We start from the raw sequence: 13,590 nt of genomic DNA on the forward strand, positions 1-13,590 counted from the left end.
CAACTAGTCAGTGTGTTAAAGGTAACTGATTTTGCATGACTTGAGTGGAAGGGAGATTTGGTTTCCATCATAGAGCCTGTTTAAATTTTGTACATGTATTATTACATTTTTAACAAAAAAATTTGTTTTGAATAACACAAGTTAAGCACATGCCAAAATGCACCCTGCTTTTGATGCCACCCTGCCATCAAAGTTTCCCTTCCTTCCAGAAACCTCTAGCACTTTTATGAGTGCCACTTCTGTCATCCTCACTATTTGTAAGCCATTTGAAGTAGGTAGCACAGATTTTTATGTGCAAGTACAGATGAGGAAACTTACAGCGCATAAAACAGTCTAGCAATAATAATATGGTCCAGCCATAGACCTAGTGTGTCTCCTGGTCTGGCGCACAGAAGAGGACACTACATCACGGACGATGTTGTGGTGTTCAGGGATCTAGGCAGACTGACCTGACTCTAATCCCAGGGATACAATTACACTGGCCCAGATCAAGGGACATTCTAGGAGACAGCTGTTCCAGACTTGATTTAAAATGCAGTGTCGTGAAGGAAAACAACACTAGACTGTTCTAGATTAAAGGAGATGAAAGAGACAGGACAGCTAAAAGCAATGCATGATCCATAACTGGGTCCTGGGTGAAGACAAACCAGACAGCAGCTGAAGGAGACTTATTTCAGGGAGTTGGGAACACTTGTATTACAGTATTACACCAGTGTTACTTCCGGATGGAATACTGTTGTAGTTACATAGGAGAGGAGGTTCTTGGGAGGTGTGTGCTAATATCTACTGTCGTTTTAGCAAGAAAAAACTTACTTTCAAAATGGTTTAGAAAAAAAGGTGCATGTATAAAAGAGATCCAGAAAAAGTGTTTGCATGAATAAATCCCACAAACATAATGTTGAGTAAAATGCGAAGCCAGACACACATATGTGTATACACACACACACACACACACACACACACACACACACACACTGTCTATCCCATTCATATAAAGATCAGAAATATGCAAAACTAAACTGGTGTTGAGGGATTCATGTTTAGGCAGTAAAATTATTAAAATAAAAGTCAGGGGAGTGATTTTCATGAAAGCTGGGGTAGCAGTCACTCTTGGTGGTGAGGAAACAGGAAGTCCAGGGTGTCGAGGGTGCCGGCCGTGTTCTGTTTCTTGACTGAGGCAGGGATTATGCACCAGTGTTACCTTTGGGGTAAATCAGCTGTACATTCTTCTATGTGTTTTCTAATATTTTTGTTATAATCATATATAAATTTAAGTTCACAAAGTTAAAAATAGATAAATAAAAGGCAAGCAAAGTAGCTGAGTCCAAAAAACAAAATTCTTCAGTTTTTGAGTCCAGTGTCCATTTCAAGACCACAGTGCTGCTTTTCCTTTTCCTTTTTTAAAGACAGCTTTATGGAGCTGTAATTAACACACCATGCAGGGTAGGCCCTGAAGGGTGCAGGCAGCAGTGTGTTCACAGGTGTGTGCAGCCATCATTCTCTCACGTTCCTGTCGGCGCTGTGCTGGATGAACGGCTTCATTTCTCCATCTCGAGGTTCCTAGGTTTTGCACGGGACCAGAGGGCTGGGTACCTGTGAACCCAGGGGTTAAGAACACCATCTCTGGAAGCAAGTGGAATGGATTCACATCCTGCCTTTCTCCCTTACCAGCTCTGTGACTGGGCAACTTAGTTTATTATTTCTCTGAGCCTGATCTGCATTCTGGGTGAATCTCTGCCTGAAAGGACTCAGGTGAGGATTTAGTGGGACGACACTGTGTAAAGCACTTCATGCGCTGCTCGGCACATAGTGAGTGTTCAGAAATAGTTGGTGCTGTTAGTACTGTGGTATCTACTTGTGTGTTTGTTCTGATTCTCACTTTGTCATTTCCCTTTGCCATTCCCACCTACGGATGCAGGCGTGACCAGGGTGTCTCTGGGGACCAGGTCTCCATCATGGTGGACGGAGTCCAGGTTGCACTTCCATCGTACGAGGAGGCTGTGTACGGCAGCTCCGGTCACTGCGTGCCGCACGCTGACCCCCGAGTACAGATTGTGCTGGCAGAAGGGTCTGGGCCCAGTGGGAGGAACGGGCCAAGGGAGCAGCAGCTGCAGGACCAGGGGGCATGCTCCACTGCAGGTGGAGAGGAGGAGGCCCCGGGCCAGTCTGGACTGTGTGAAGCCTGGGGCTCTCGGGGCTCAGAGACTGTGATGGTGCATCAGGCAGCCACCTCTTCCTGGGTGGCCGGCTCAGGGAGCAGCCGAGTGGCACACAAAGAAGCCCCTGATTCAGAGAACAGTGACATTCAGAGCCTTTTATCCCTCACATCGGAGGACTACACGGATGGTAGGTGGTCTGTGCTGATCCTGTGTTTATTATCTGCTTGGGGTCCTTGCGGGGAGTGAGGAAGGACTGTGAGCCTCTCTAATAATTGGTATATTCAGGGGCAAAGAAAGGTAATACCCGGGGGATTATCCTACAAAATAGGATTTTACCCTCAGAGCTCCAGGTAGGGCTTTGGGCTCTGTATATGGAGACTTTTCACTGTTGTCTGTGAATTTTGATGGGTTTGGAGTCTCCAAGAAGCTATTCATGGCCTCGGGGCTATGCTAAATCAAAGGGTAGACAGCTGGTTGGAGGTGGGAGTGGGGGCTGTCCTCTTGTTGTAATTTTTATGTTCCTGAAAAGACTGGAATGACAAGGAGGTGTGGGGTCATATTACAGAGAAAACTGGAGCCTGTCTCTTCCAGAGCATACAGCCACTTCATTTTAAACACTAGTGTGCCAGCTCCTGTGCTAGTTGGTCTTCTTGCACTACATCAGTCATACCTCACAGTGATCCTGAGAAGTGGGTAGTAGCCCCATTTTACAGACGAGGAAGCTGAGCCTCAGAGAGGCTAAGTCACTTGCCCATGGGTAAGTGGCTGAGCTGGGATTTGAAGCCAGATGGATCTGCTCCCAAGCCTGCATTATCACCCCATGGTGCCTTGCTGCCTCCCAGGTGACTCCAGGCCCTTGTGGCAAATCAGCCACAGAATGAAATGGTACCTCCTGTCACCTCTGCCTTAACCAGAGCCTGGAGAGTTGAACATTAGGATTGGTTCTGTCACTTTAGGAAATATCTTCACATAACATCCCAGTGTCGTTCAGGATGCAGACTAAACCTAGATGTTTCCCTTCAGAAGGTAAGGACTTCTGTACTTACCAACCTTCCTAAAAGAGCCTTAGAGCAAACTTTCTGCTTCCTGGGAGTCTGGACCCAGTTACTGTCTTAAGGTTTAGAATATCTGAAAGCAGAGAAGTTAGAAAGTCTTAAATGCAGGTCAGGTTTAGGGTTTCCCTGATTATCAGCAGCGTGCCTCCTTTTTTCTTGGTGGGATATAGAGCTAGGAAGCGGCTGTTAAATAGCTGACCCGGGTTTAAAGGTAGAAGCCATTGCGCCTGTGGGCAGCCAGCTGTATATTGTGCCTGCACATATTGACACAAACCTCAGCCCTTGTCCTTCCTTAGGAGCCAGAATGGTGCCAGCTCTTTTTCCTTCCCCTCCTTGCTCCCTTGCTTTGTTCCATGTATTGAACAAGCATTTTCCAGAGCCCATCTTGTGCCAGGGGCTGGATTAAGTTTTAGGGTTGATGGAAAGAAATTTGAAACACATTCTTTGCCTGCATGGATTGTCATTTGGGAAGGTGGGGCTTCTGAATGATAGGGTCCATGTCAGGATGAGGGGTGTAGAACCCTAGAAACACAGGTTACCAGTCATTGCAGGCCAGGCCTGAGCTGTCTGGGCTGACGGGACCAAAGGAAATCAGGACCTTAAGGTGTCAGTCTAACCCGCTTGACATGTGAGAAGACAGACCCAGAGAGGGGAGTGATTTACTCAGTGTCAGCTGGACGATGGCTTTAAGGAGGAGGTGAGACTTACCAGTGCTCAGTAGCATCATAGGGTGAGATTAAGGATAGAAAGAGAAGCAACTAAAGCAGCAGAGTTAGAACAGAGAAGAGGGTTCAAGGTGGTAGGAACATGAGGGGTTTGAATGCCAGACCGAATATTCAGATTTTGTCACAGAGCAGAGGGAGACCCGAGACAGGAAGGCCTAGAAAAGAGGTGAGGGATTCAGACAACCTAGAAGTGTCTGAGTGGGGCATTTTATGTCCTTAAACCTGGGGCCCCCTGCGATGGGGTCCAGTGTACTGCAGAGACACCCACACTTCCCTTCCTTCTCTGCCTGCAGGTATCCCACTGCTGAAAGAAGCGTGAGGGCTGCCACTGGCTTCTCTCCTCTCTGCCCTTCTTCCCTCTCCCTGTGGATTTGAGCACCGTGTCCTCCAGCCGCCCTCCCTGGACACCTGGGCTGCCACCTGTGTATCTGTGTATCTCCATATCTCCGAGGGCCTGCAGGCCCACCTCGCTGGAAACTCAAGGAAGATTCTCTCCATCTGCCTGCTGGACAGCTGGAGGAGCTGGATTTTTGCCTGGCCTAGCCTTCCCATCTGTGTCGGGGACAGATCTGAATGTGCTGGATTGAACCCTTCCTTCCCCTGAGCCCTCGGGGTTCCCTCCAGCCAGCTCTGTGGTGGCAGCCCCACCAGCCCACGTGGGCCTGAGAGCCGCTGTGTTTACTTGTGCCTTCCTCCCACCGCGTCCAGCTTCCTTCAGGCAGGCTTGTTGCTGTCCTAAAAACCTTTGTGGCTGCACTGCTGCCCCCTGCCACCCAGGGGGCCGGGCCTGGGTCTGGCCTGTTTCCTTTGAGGGCTGACACCGCTGTCCTTAGCAGGAGCAGTGGCTCGAACTGGGGCAAGAGTGTGGCTCCCTGGGCCTGCCCTTGTCGACACCGGTGGTACATTGCCTTGGCCGAGGATGGAGGCTATGGAAAATCATGCCAAAGCCGTCCCAGCACCCAACTGTCTGGCTCAGAAGTGCCGTCTCCTGGCCCTGTTGAGTTTCCGAGAAGCAACTGGAAGATCCCGAGGGAGGGAAGGAAGGCGGCTGATAATGATTGTCTTCCTAATATGCAAGTTCTCACTTCCTATTCCAGCATCCAGCCTCCCTGGCCTGGGTTTTTTCTGTTTCCCTGGAGCATAAGGGGAAGTTGTGTGCTGCCTCCTGGGTCTGATCCTGGGCAGCTCCAGCTTCCTTCCTGCCCAGGGGCCTGAGGCGAATCACCTCTGGGATAAGAGAGTTGCTGAGATGCCAGGGAATGCCTGCCTGCTCCCTGGCAGTTGGGGCCAGTTGCCCCATTCTGGGCTTGTGGTGTTGGAAGGGAGCCTGAAAGGCACATACCGAGTGCCCAGGCAGCTGCCGGCAGCGCCAGCCTGGGTCCTGAGGGTCCTCCTCACCGCAGTCACGTGCCTTAGTTCCTGTGCCCCGGAAGCTCCTGCCGCCGCTCTGCTCGCTGCGCTGCTGCTTCTCCTCTGCTGCCCTGCCCCCGCCCCTCCTCTCCCCTGCTTGGCCTGAGAGACAGTCCGCTCGCACCCCCACCTTGCTGGTAGGGACAGTTTGGAAGCAGCCTGGCTCCGGGGCCCTGATGTCGAAGGCCCTGGTGGGTTCTGCGCTCCAGATGCTCCTCCAGCCACGTATCCAGTGCTGACCGGGCTGGGGCGGCAGAGCTCAGCCGAGCCGCCCCCTCCCCTAAAGATGTGGCATCCAGGAGTGCTTGTCTTTGTTTTCGAAGCTCTGCACCTCTGCACCTCCTGAGCCTCTGTTTGGGGTGGTGAAAATAATTAAGAGCCCAGGATGTTTTCAGTTCCTGACCTAACAGGGTAGTTCCAGGCTCAGAGACGAGGGAGTGAGCGGCCTTCTCTCGGCCTCCTGCCTCCGCTCTTACACACGCACTTTACTCCCCGCTCATCCCCGGCCTCTTGCCGCCTGTCCAGTCTTCCTTCCTCTCAGGTAAGGGCCGAGCCTGCCAGGCGGCTCTCTCCTCCCCACCCAGGAGCCCTGGCCCGCGTGCATCAGTACAGAAAAGGTTGGCCAAGGTGCCAGGACGAGGGCGCGGAAGTCTCCTAGGGAGATGGGACAGAGCAGGGGCCGTCCTTGGCCTCCGGAGATACGGCCGCCAGCACTGGGCCCGTCTGGAGGGCATGTCCCCATGACCCCAGCTGCTTCACCTCACACTGGCTCTGCTCCGCTAGCAGGGTGCCCTTGTCTATCTCCAAAAAGAGGGACAGGTTGGGGGTGGGGATGGGGGAGGGACACATCAAAATCTCACTGCTGAGCCTGCAGCTTTCACTTCCCAATCTTCCAAAAGCGGAATTCTAGTCTAGAATATTTTTTTAAATGGGAGATCTTACCCTTTTTAATATAATTACTCTGGGTTTTCCCCCCAAGAGATTGCACTTTTTGTTCTGGGTTTATCTAGCCACAGAGGTGATTGGCATGGCCCTTGAAAAAATGGAAAGCCTGCCTTCTGAAGCTGCCTTCCACCTTGCCCACCTTCTGGATCACAAGCCCAGACTTGCCTGCCTGGTAGAAAGGAGAGAAATGAGGCGCTTTGCCCCTCGCCCCCGGTTCCCTGGCTTCGATGGGCCCACCCTCCCGGAGGCCCTGGGCCGTGGGTGCAGCGGCAGCCTCGCGCTGCTGCTGGCAGTGTGACGGTTCCCGCAGTTCTCTTTTCCCCAAAGCAGGTCCGTAGGCATCAGCAGTGTGCTGCTCTTCCTGCAGTCTGGGCTTTGTCGCTGGGAAAGGATTAGGAACTCCACAGCTGCCTTGGGGTGGGCCCCGCTGAGAGACAAGGTGGTGTTGGGGCACCAGTTGGGAAGGAGGCCGCCAGAGGGGCTGGAGCATGTGGGAAAACCCGCCCGCAGCCTGGCCTCCCGGGCTCACCTCAAGCGGAGTCCCGCAGAGAGCTTGTCCAGGAGAACAGTCAGCACCAAAGGACTTTTAAAAGGGTTTTTTTTTTTTTCTTTGCACACATGAGCTGATTCAATGCAGGTTTTATAGCCTGGCAGTTTGCAGTCACATTCCAATGACTTTCAAGGGCCAGGTGAAAGTTAGTTAAAATTTCCATCCCTTTCAATGCCTTAGTTCAGCAGGTAGGCTCTATCTTTTGCCATTTCTGAATTTTATGTGCTGTGTTCCCACTTCACTGGGTGTGAACCGGGAAATGGGCCGAGTCCTGGCCACTTTGTGAGTTCTTTTGATTATATAAGGCATTTCCATGTACATCCTACTAACACTCCATTTGCAGACAGAACTTAACTAATGTTGTCATCCCCATTCATCCTGTCCTCCTCTCCCCTCCCCCAGATGTAAAAGTCTGTGGAGAAGCTGGACGGCGAGACAAGGGTATACTTTTCCTGCTAAGTTAGTGGTGGCACAGGAGGCCGTTGTCCTAGGCCTTTCCCCTCCTGATTTCCACGGAGCTCCCAAACCACTGCTTCCCACACAGCGCCACTTCCATTTCCGGGGACACCCTTACATAGAGAGTGGAATATGCTGCAAACGTTTCTAGGTCCTTGCCCAGTTTTCCCCCCTTCCTTGAGAATAAAGGGCCCAAGAGAGAAGGGACACAGGCTTTACAGCTTAATTCCAGATGTGCTTGCTGAGGACAGGGCCTGGGAGCATCTCTCTTGGAGCCTGCTGGGGCTCCTGGCTCTCAGCATAGGTCCTGTTGTTACTGGTGTCCAGTGAGGGGCTCAGAGAGGATTTTGTTCCGCAGGTGTGTGGACTGAGTGGTAAAGTAGCTGGTTCCCTGGAGAGGGAAAGGCAGGTTCAACTTTCCTGGCAAGCAACTCCTCTTAATCTGCAGTTGAAAATCTAGTAGAATTTTGAACCCCAAGGTTGAGCCCTCTGCTTGGCAGCGGGGGGCAGGGTCGGGGGAGCGCAGGGGGCAAAGCACTCAGATTGCCAAACAGGGAGGAGAGAGGGACAAGGGTTGCGTGGTAGCGCACCACGTCCTGCCCTGGCTTCTTACCGCACCACTATGGAATCCTTTGCGATGGTTGAAAATGACATATGCATCATTGACTCTGCAGGATGTCACTCAGTTTGGGTTTGCTTTATTTTATTTTATATATATATTTTTTTGGTATCCTGTACATTGCGGTGGGTGTGAAGATAGTATTTTAATATTTGTACAAAGTTTAATTTAATTTTAATTGTTCTATGTATATAACTGCATTTCTAAATAATAATAATAAAAAGTTCTTATGAAGGCGGTTGTGAGAGATGTGATCCTTCCAGAAGGTGTTTGCAGAAACCCCAGATCAAAAAGAGCCACGTGGGCAGGAGCTCATGAAGGCAGAGCACTGGCTCTGGGGGGAGAGGGGCCTGGCGAGAGGAGACAGGACGCGGAAGTGGTCTGTGGTGTAAAAAAGAGACCACAAACATAAGTGGAAATTTATCACTTTTCTTTTTTTAGTTCTCTCAGTGTACCAACCACTGCTCAAGCTGGGATTTAGTGGAATTCAGCAGTGAGCAAGACTGAGTCCTGCGTGGAACCTCTGATAACCCAGGAAGGTGGACGGTTACAGTAGTGGGCAGTGATGGTTACGATCAGGGAAGTTACACTGGGGGGCAGTCAGAAACACCTTTTGGACGACATGCCGCATGAGCTGAGATGTGAAGGATTGGAACAGTGCGGCTGAGGGGCAGGATGTGATGTATGTGTGGGTGGGAAGGCAGCAGAAAAGCACATTCAGTGTGAGAAACTGAAGGGAGTCTAAGGCTGCTGCAGGCAGAGCTGAGGCAGAGTGGCTCAGGAAGGGCCCAGGGAGGTGGGCAGAGGCCAGATTGTAGGAGGCCCTAGCCAGCAAAGCTGGGAGGTCTGACTTCATCAGGGCCATAGGAAGTGCCTTACCAGTTTTAAGTAATAGTATGACCTAGTAAGCTCTGCATTTTTGGTTGGTGGGGAGCTCTCTGTCTCTTAAGGAGAATGAATTTCTGGGGGTAAAACGCACACCTGAAGACCACGTGAGAAGTTGTTGGTCTCGTGGGGAATAAGGCAGTTTGAGCATCTAGGTGAACAGCAACACCATTCCTGAGACGGGGAAGTGGAAGACAGTTCGGGGAGGGGAAATGATGGAGATCTGAAGATGTAAGGGCAGAGGACGTAGAGATGATGAGGTCATTGCCAGGTGGGAGAGGCTGACTGCACTTGAGCAGTTACAACAGGTGAGAAGGGTGTGAGTAGAGAGGAGCACAGAGCACTTTGGGATAAAAAATCAGGCCACCCTTAAATTTGCCATGGAGGGAATGGTCAGGATGAGTTTCTCTAATAATGTCACATGGGCAAACATTCTCGGGGTTTCTGTGCCCAACACCTAGTCTCAACCTCAGTAGCACCAGTCCTCAGTAGTGTCTGCCCAGGCATCACTGCTGCTAATTGCAAGAGGTGAAGAGTATTTTACCAATTTTTAAAAGTAATGGTGATAATCGCTGACCCCTGGTGTGAACCAGGCAGGGTTCTAAGTGCTTGGTGTGTGTAAACTCATGGAACCCACACAGCGGCTCCCCGAGCCAGGTGCCACCCCTGCCCAGAGCTCCAGACCACGTAGAATGAAACAGGACTAAAGAGTGAACCAGTTGCCCAAGGTGGGGCCAAGATTGAATTCAACCCCAGATACTCCTGCTGGAGGGATCCCCTCCCTGCCCTGTTCCTACCCCATCAGACCCTGCTTGCCTCTCAAGGCCCTTGCCCCCTTCCTTCTGCCTTGCAGTCTCTGTTCTCACCAGTGAGCTTCAGGTAGAGGAAGAACTAATGCCAGGGCAGGGAAATGGCACACTGTTCACGGGGATAATAAACTCTCATCTCAAAGGATGGGAGGTGCCCATCACGGTGTCAGGGGAGGAGGCATTTAAGCTGTGCAGAACGTGATAAGAAAAAAGTCCACAAAGCAGCAGTAGTTGTTCCTCCACAAGAGAAAAACATAGAAAGGAAAGAATGATTGCTTGTTTCAGTGAGAGGTAAGTCGCCTCTGTCGCTGGAAAACAGGGGCAGGAGCATGTCCCATCAGGTAAGGAATGCTGGGGAAAGGAGTCTTGTCAATACCGGGTCAACCACGGGCTTGCTGCCTTTCTCTTGATGATGGATGAGGGGAACAAGGGTACCAGCCCACAGAAACCTGCAGAGCTGCTGGGGGAAGGGCTGTCTTTGAAGTGGTTGCCTTGGGTTCCAAGGTGGATGGGAGGGGAGAAGAGGAATTTCTTGCCCTGCTGCTGAACCCCCGCCTCCCAGTTTGGAAAGTTGAGAACCCGAGACAACAACAAAAGTAGTAGCAATCTCCAGGGTGGGTCTTTCTCAGACTACTTACAAATATCTTTAAACACGCCACGTAACACAATCATTTCAGAAAATTCAGGAAGAAAATGAGTACATATTAATTATCACCTATAATACAGTCAGTCTCCTACTGGCCACATTCTCAAAATTTCATTGACATCATTTTTAAGAGTTGCATAGTTTTCTAGCATATTGGTAATTTGGACTTTCAGATTGTCAAAATAAAAAAAAAAACTCTTAGAACCAATGGTTTGATAGCATTTTAAATTTTGAGGAGGGGGCGGATAAACTACTAGAAATGGAATTGCTGGGTCAGAAACGAAGTCTGAGGGCTTTTTAGAGGCTTTTGATGTGTCTCAAATTGCCCACCAAGAAAGTTATTCCAAAGTATATTCTCATTGGTAACCTCACCAGCATGGGGAATTATCATTTAGAAAAATATGCCAATTGAAAGAAAATGGTATTTTGATTTACATTTGTTTCATTATTCCTGAAGTTGGATTTTAAAATATAGTTTGCTTATTTACTCTTTATAACAAAGAGATATTGAAAACTGTTGAAGTTTGATGTCCAAGACGTTCACGTTTGAGATGAAAAGTCAAAAGTGCAATTCCTCTTTTAAACTAAATAAAATTACATATGATAGACAAATTTCTGAGGCAAGGGATTAATCCGAACCCTGGCAAGCCATGACACATTCCTGAGGCAGGCCTGGGTTGCTCCTCCAAGCTCCATGGTGGTGGAGGAGTGTCACAGGGCATGGGGACCATCCCATCCCACGCCCAGAGGTGAATAGCTGTTTGGCATTTCAGATTTCCCATGATGCTCCAGTGCCTTCAGAAAAGGAAATTTCACGGCATAAGAATGTCCTGAGCAGCCCATCTAGGGCAGCTTGAACTTTCTGAGCCTGAGGTGGCAGATGATTGTCAACTTGGCAGAAGACCGCGGAGGGCTTGGCAAGTGTGGACTTCCCCACGGCAGAACTTTACAGGGGAGCAAGTGGTCCAGACTCCAGCACAGACGGCCTGCTTGCGGGTTAAGCCTGCTGACTGGGGCTGAACATCAGGTGACTTGGGGTGTGTGAGGGAAGGACTTCGGCTCCATCCAAACACACAAAGCATGAGGGCTTTATGGCCTCTGGGGTGGTCTCTTGAAGCCGTTAAATATCCGGCTCCAAAGACTTCTAGGGACTTTGGTGCTGTAGCCTTTCTATGGGATGGCCATTCTCATTCCTGGTCTAATCATTTGTTCATTCATTCATTTGCTAATTCATTCAACAAATTTTTTTTTAAGGCTTACTTAACACGAAGCCTGGTACTAGGTTGGGGGTAGGGGGGCAGGGCAAAGCAGTGAATAAAACCCAATTTTTTGCAGACTAATGAGGAGAAAGAAATTAAATAGTTACTAACTACCATATATAAAATTAACAGCAAGGACCTACCTACTGTATAGCACAGGGAATTCTATTCAGTATCTAATAACCTATAATGACAAAGAACATGAAAAGGAATATATGTATGTATAGGTTATGACTGAAACATCATGCTGTCTACCAGAAACTGACACATCATTGTAAACTGACCATACATCAATTAAAAAAAACAAAAAACAAAACAAAACAAAAACAAACAAACAAGCAAACAAAAAACCCAACAACAAACCAACCCTTAAGGCAGAATGTAAAGAGAGGAATCTAATGGAGCACTAGCAAGGTACCTGGGGAGCCAAGAGGGAGGAGGGGTTAATTTCTCTGGGGGATGAGCAAAAATTCCCAGGGGAAGGGCCATTTGCTTTGCATCATGAAAGCTGAACTGTGTTTTGATACTGCAGGAAGGGGAGTAAGTCAACAAGGAGCTGTGGTTGGTGGGTGAAGAAGAGGGACACTTCAGCCTATAGAGACCTATAGGAACAAAAGCACCAGCAAATAAAATGATGAATTGTCTGAAATTGCCATTTTTGCAGGTTAATAGAAAAGGTCGGAAATACCTAATGCATAATGCATACTTGTGTAATCAGAGCAGGAGTGAGATCTGCCCAAAGTTGAAATCCCTTTCCTCTCTGGGTTGACTGACCTTTAATTATCCTAATCAAGAGAAGGAAATTTCAGGACACCCATGGACAAGTCCAGGACTTCCTGTCCCAGAGTCGATTCCCTACAAGAATAGAGCGCTAAGCACCGCTGACTTTCCGGTCCCTACCTGCCAGCTCCCGCCCCCAGCCTGCGGGGGGCGTCTCCAGAGAGTGCGTGACCCGTTCGAGTCTCCAGTACAGGGCTGGCCAATTCACTTGCTCTTCGGGATGGACGACAGAAGGGACACCCGCTGCCTGCAACCAAGTGTCTGCCAGCAGCAGTCAGCCAACTGACTGACTGCCAAAAACACCAACGTTCAGAGGTGTTTTTGCCCTTTTTTATTGTTTCCCTCAGGCAGAAATTAATGAACAGTGTTTACATCCAACAATGACTCTTTTCTTGTCAAGTTTTTCTACTTTTCATTAGAAACATTCAAAAATAATCAGGCTCTTATGATGAGCTGTACATGTTAAAACATAAGAAGTAGTACTTTTTTCACCTATCAGATTGGCAAAAGAAAAAGCTTAAAAATATCTAGTGGGGGTGTAAATTGGTACATTCTCTGTGGGGGGCGATTTGGCAACAACCTTCAAATTACAATGCAGTTTCTCTTCCCGTCTCTCACTGAACAATTCAGTTCTAATGCCATTAAGTAGGGGAAGAGTTACACAATCAGAAAGGGAAAAACAGAACAAACAGAACGAACCCTGCAGTGTCAGATTGGAATTCATGGTCTAGGTCTACATAAATAGATACAAAAATAAAAGAGATGTGATGCGTGTGTGCATGTACCACACACACACACACACCTTGATATTCCCTAGCTCTTCCCAGAGGGTTTGGGAGCAGTGACACTTCAACAGCAGTGAGCACACCTAGAGTTCAGAGCTTGGCTTTTAAATACTGTTTTCCACTAAAAGGAACCAAGGCTCCTTGGAGAAATGGCTGATTTCAGAACGGAGGCCGGAAGGTTACTAGATGAGTCTGGAACATTTTGTTGTATCAGAAAGCAAGAAAGTATTCAAAAAATGATGGCTACATGCCCAAAGGACTCCTGCTTGAAGGGGCTTCTATTGCCCAAGTCAGGAACAATATGAGCATCAAAATAAATGGTGATGATAATGAATTATAATCCATTGAATAAAACAGGAGAGCATGAGTCCATATAGATAAACAGAAGCCTGGGAGACATAAATTTCATCAAGTGGGACAAATCAAATTCACGTACCACCTGTTAGTAGGCAGTGAGAGAGCCAGCATCACTTCCGTAACACGCCTACTGAAATGCAACCTAAATCT

The 13,590-nt window shown here is 48.9% G+C and overlaps 1 protein-coding gene across 5 annotated transcripts in view; it reads left to right on the forward strand.

Annotated features, from left to right (window-relative positions):
* SUSD6 (sushi domain containing 6) overlaps window positions 1-8,156 on the forward strand; it is an 85,107-nt gene extending 76,951 nt beyond the window's left edge. For all 5 annotated transcript variants that reach the window (XM_032482266.1, XM_032482268.1, XM_006186426.3 and 2 more), the window contains exons 5-6: window positions 1,919-2,346; window positions 4,233-8,156. In XM_032482266.1, coding sequence (XP_032338157.1) covers window positions 1,919-2,346; window positions 4,233-4,258 — 454 coding nt within the window. In that variant the 3' untranslated portion in view covers window positions 4,259-8,156. The remainder of the gene's footprint in view (window positions 1-1,918; window positions 2,347-4,232) is intronic.
* The last annotated feature ends 5,434 nt before the right edge of the window (window positions 8,157-13,590 follow it).

This window comes from Camelus ferus, chromosome 6 (assembly GCF_009834535.1).
Source record: "Camelus ferus isolate YT-003-E chromosome 6, BCGSAC_Cfer_1.0, whole genome shotgun sequence".
Classification (NCBI taxonomy): Eukaryota; Metazoa; Chordata; class Mammalia; order Artiodactyla; family Camelidae; genus Camelus; species Camelus ferus.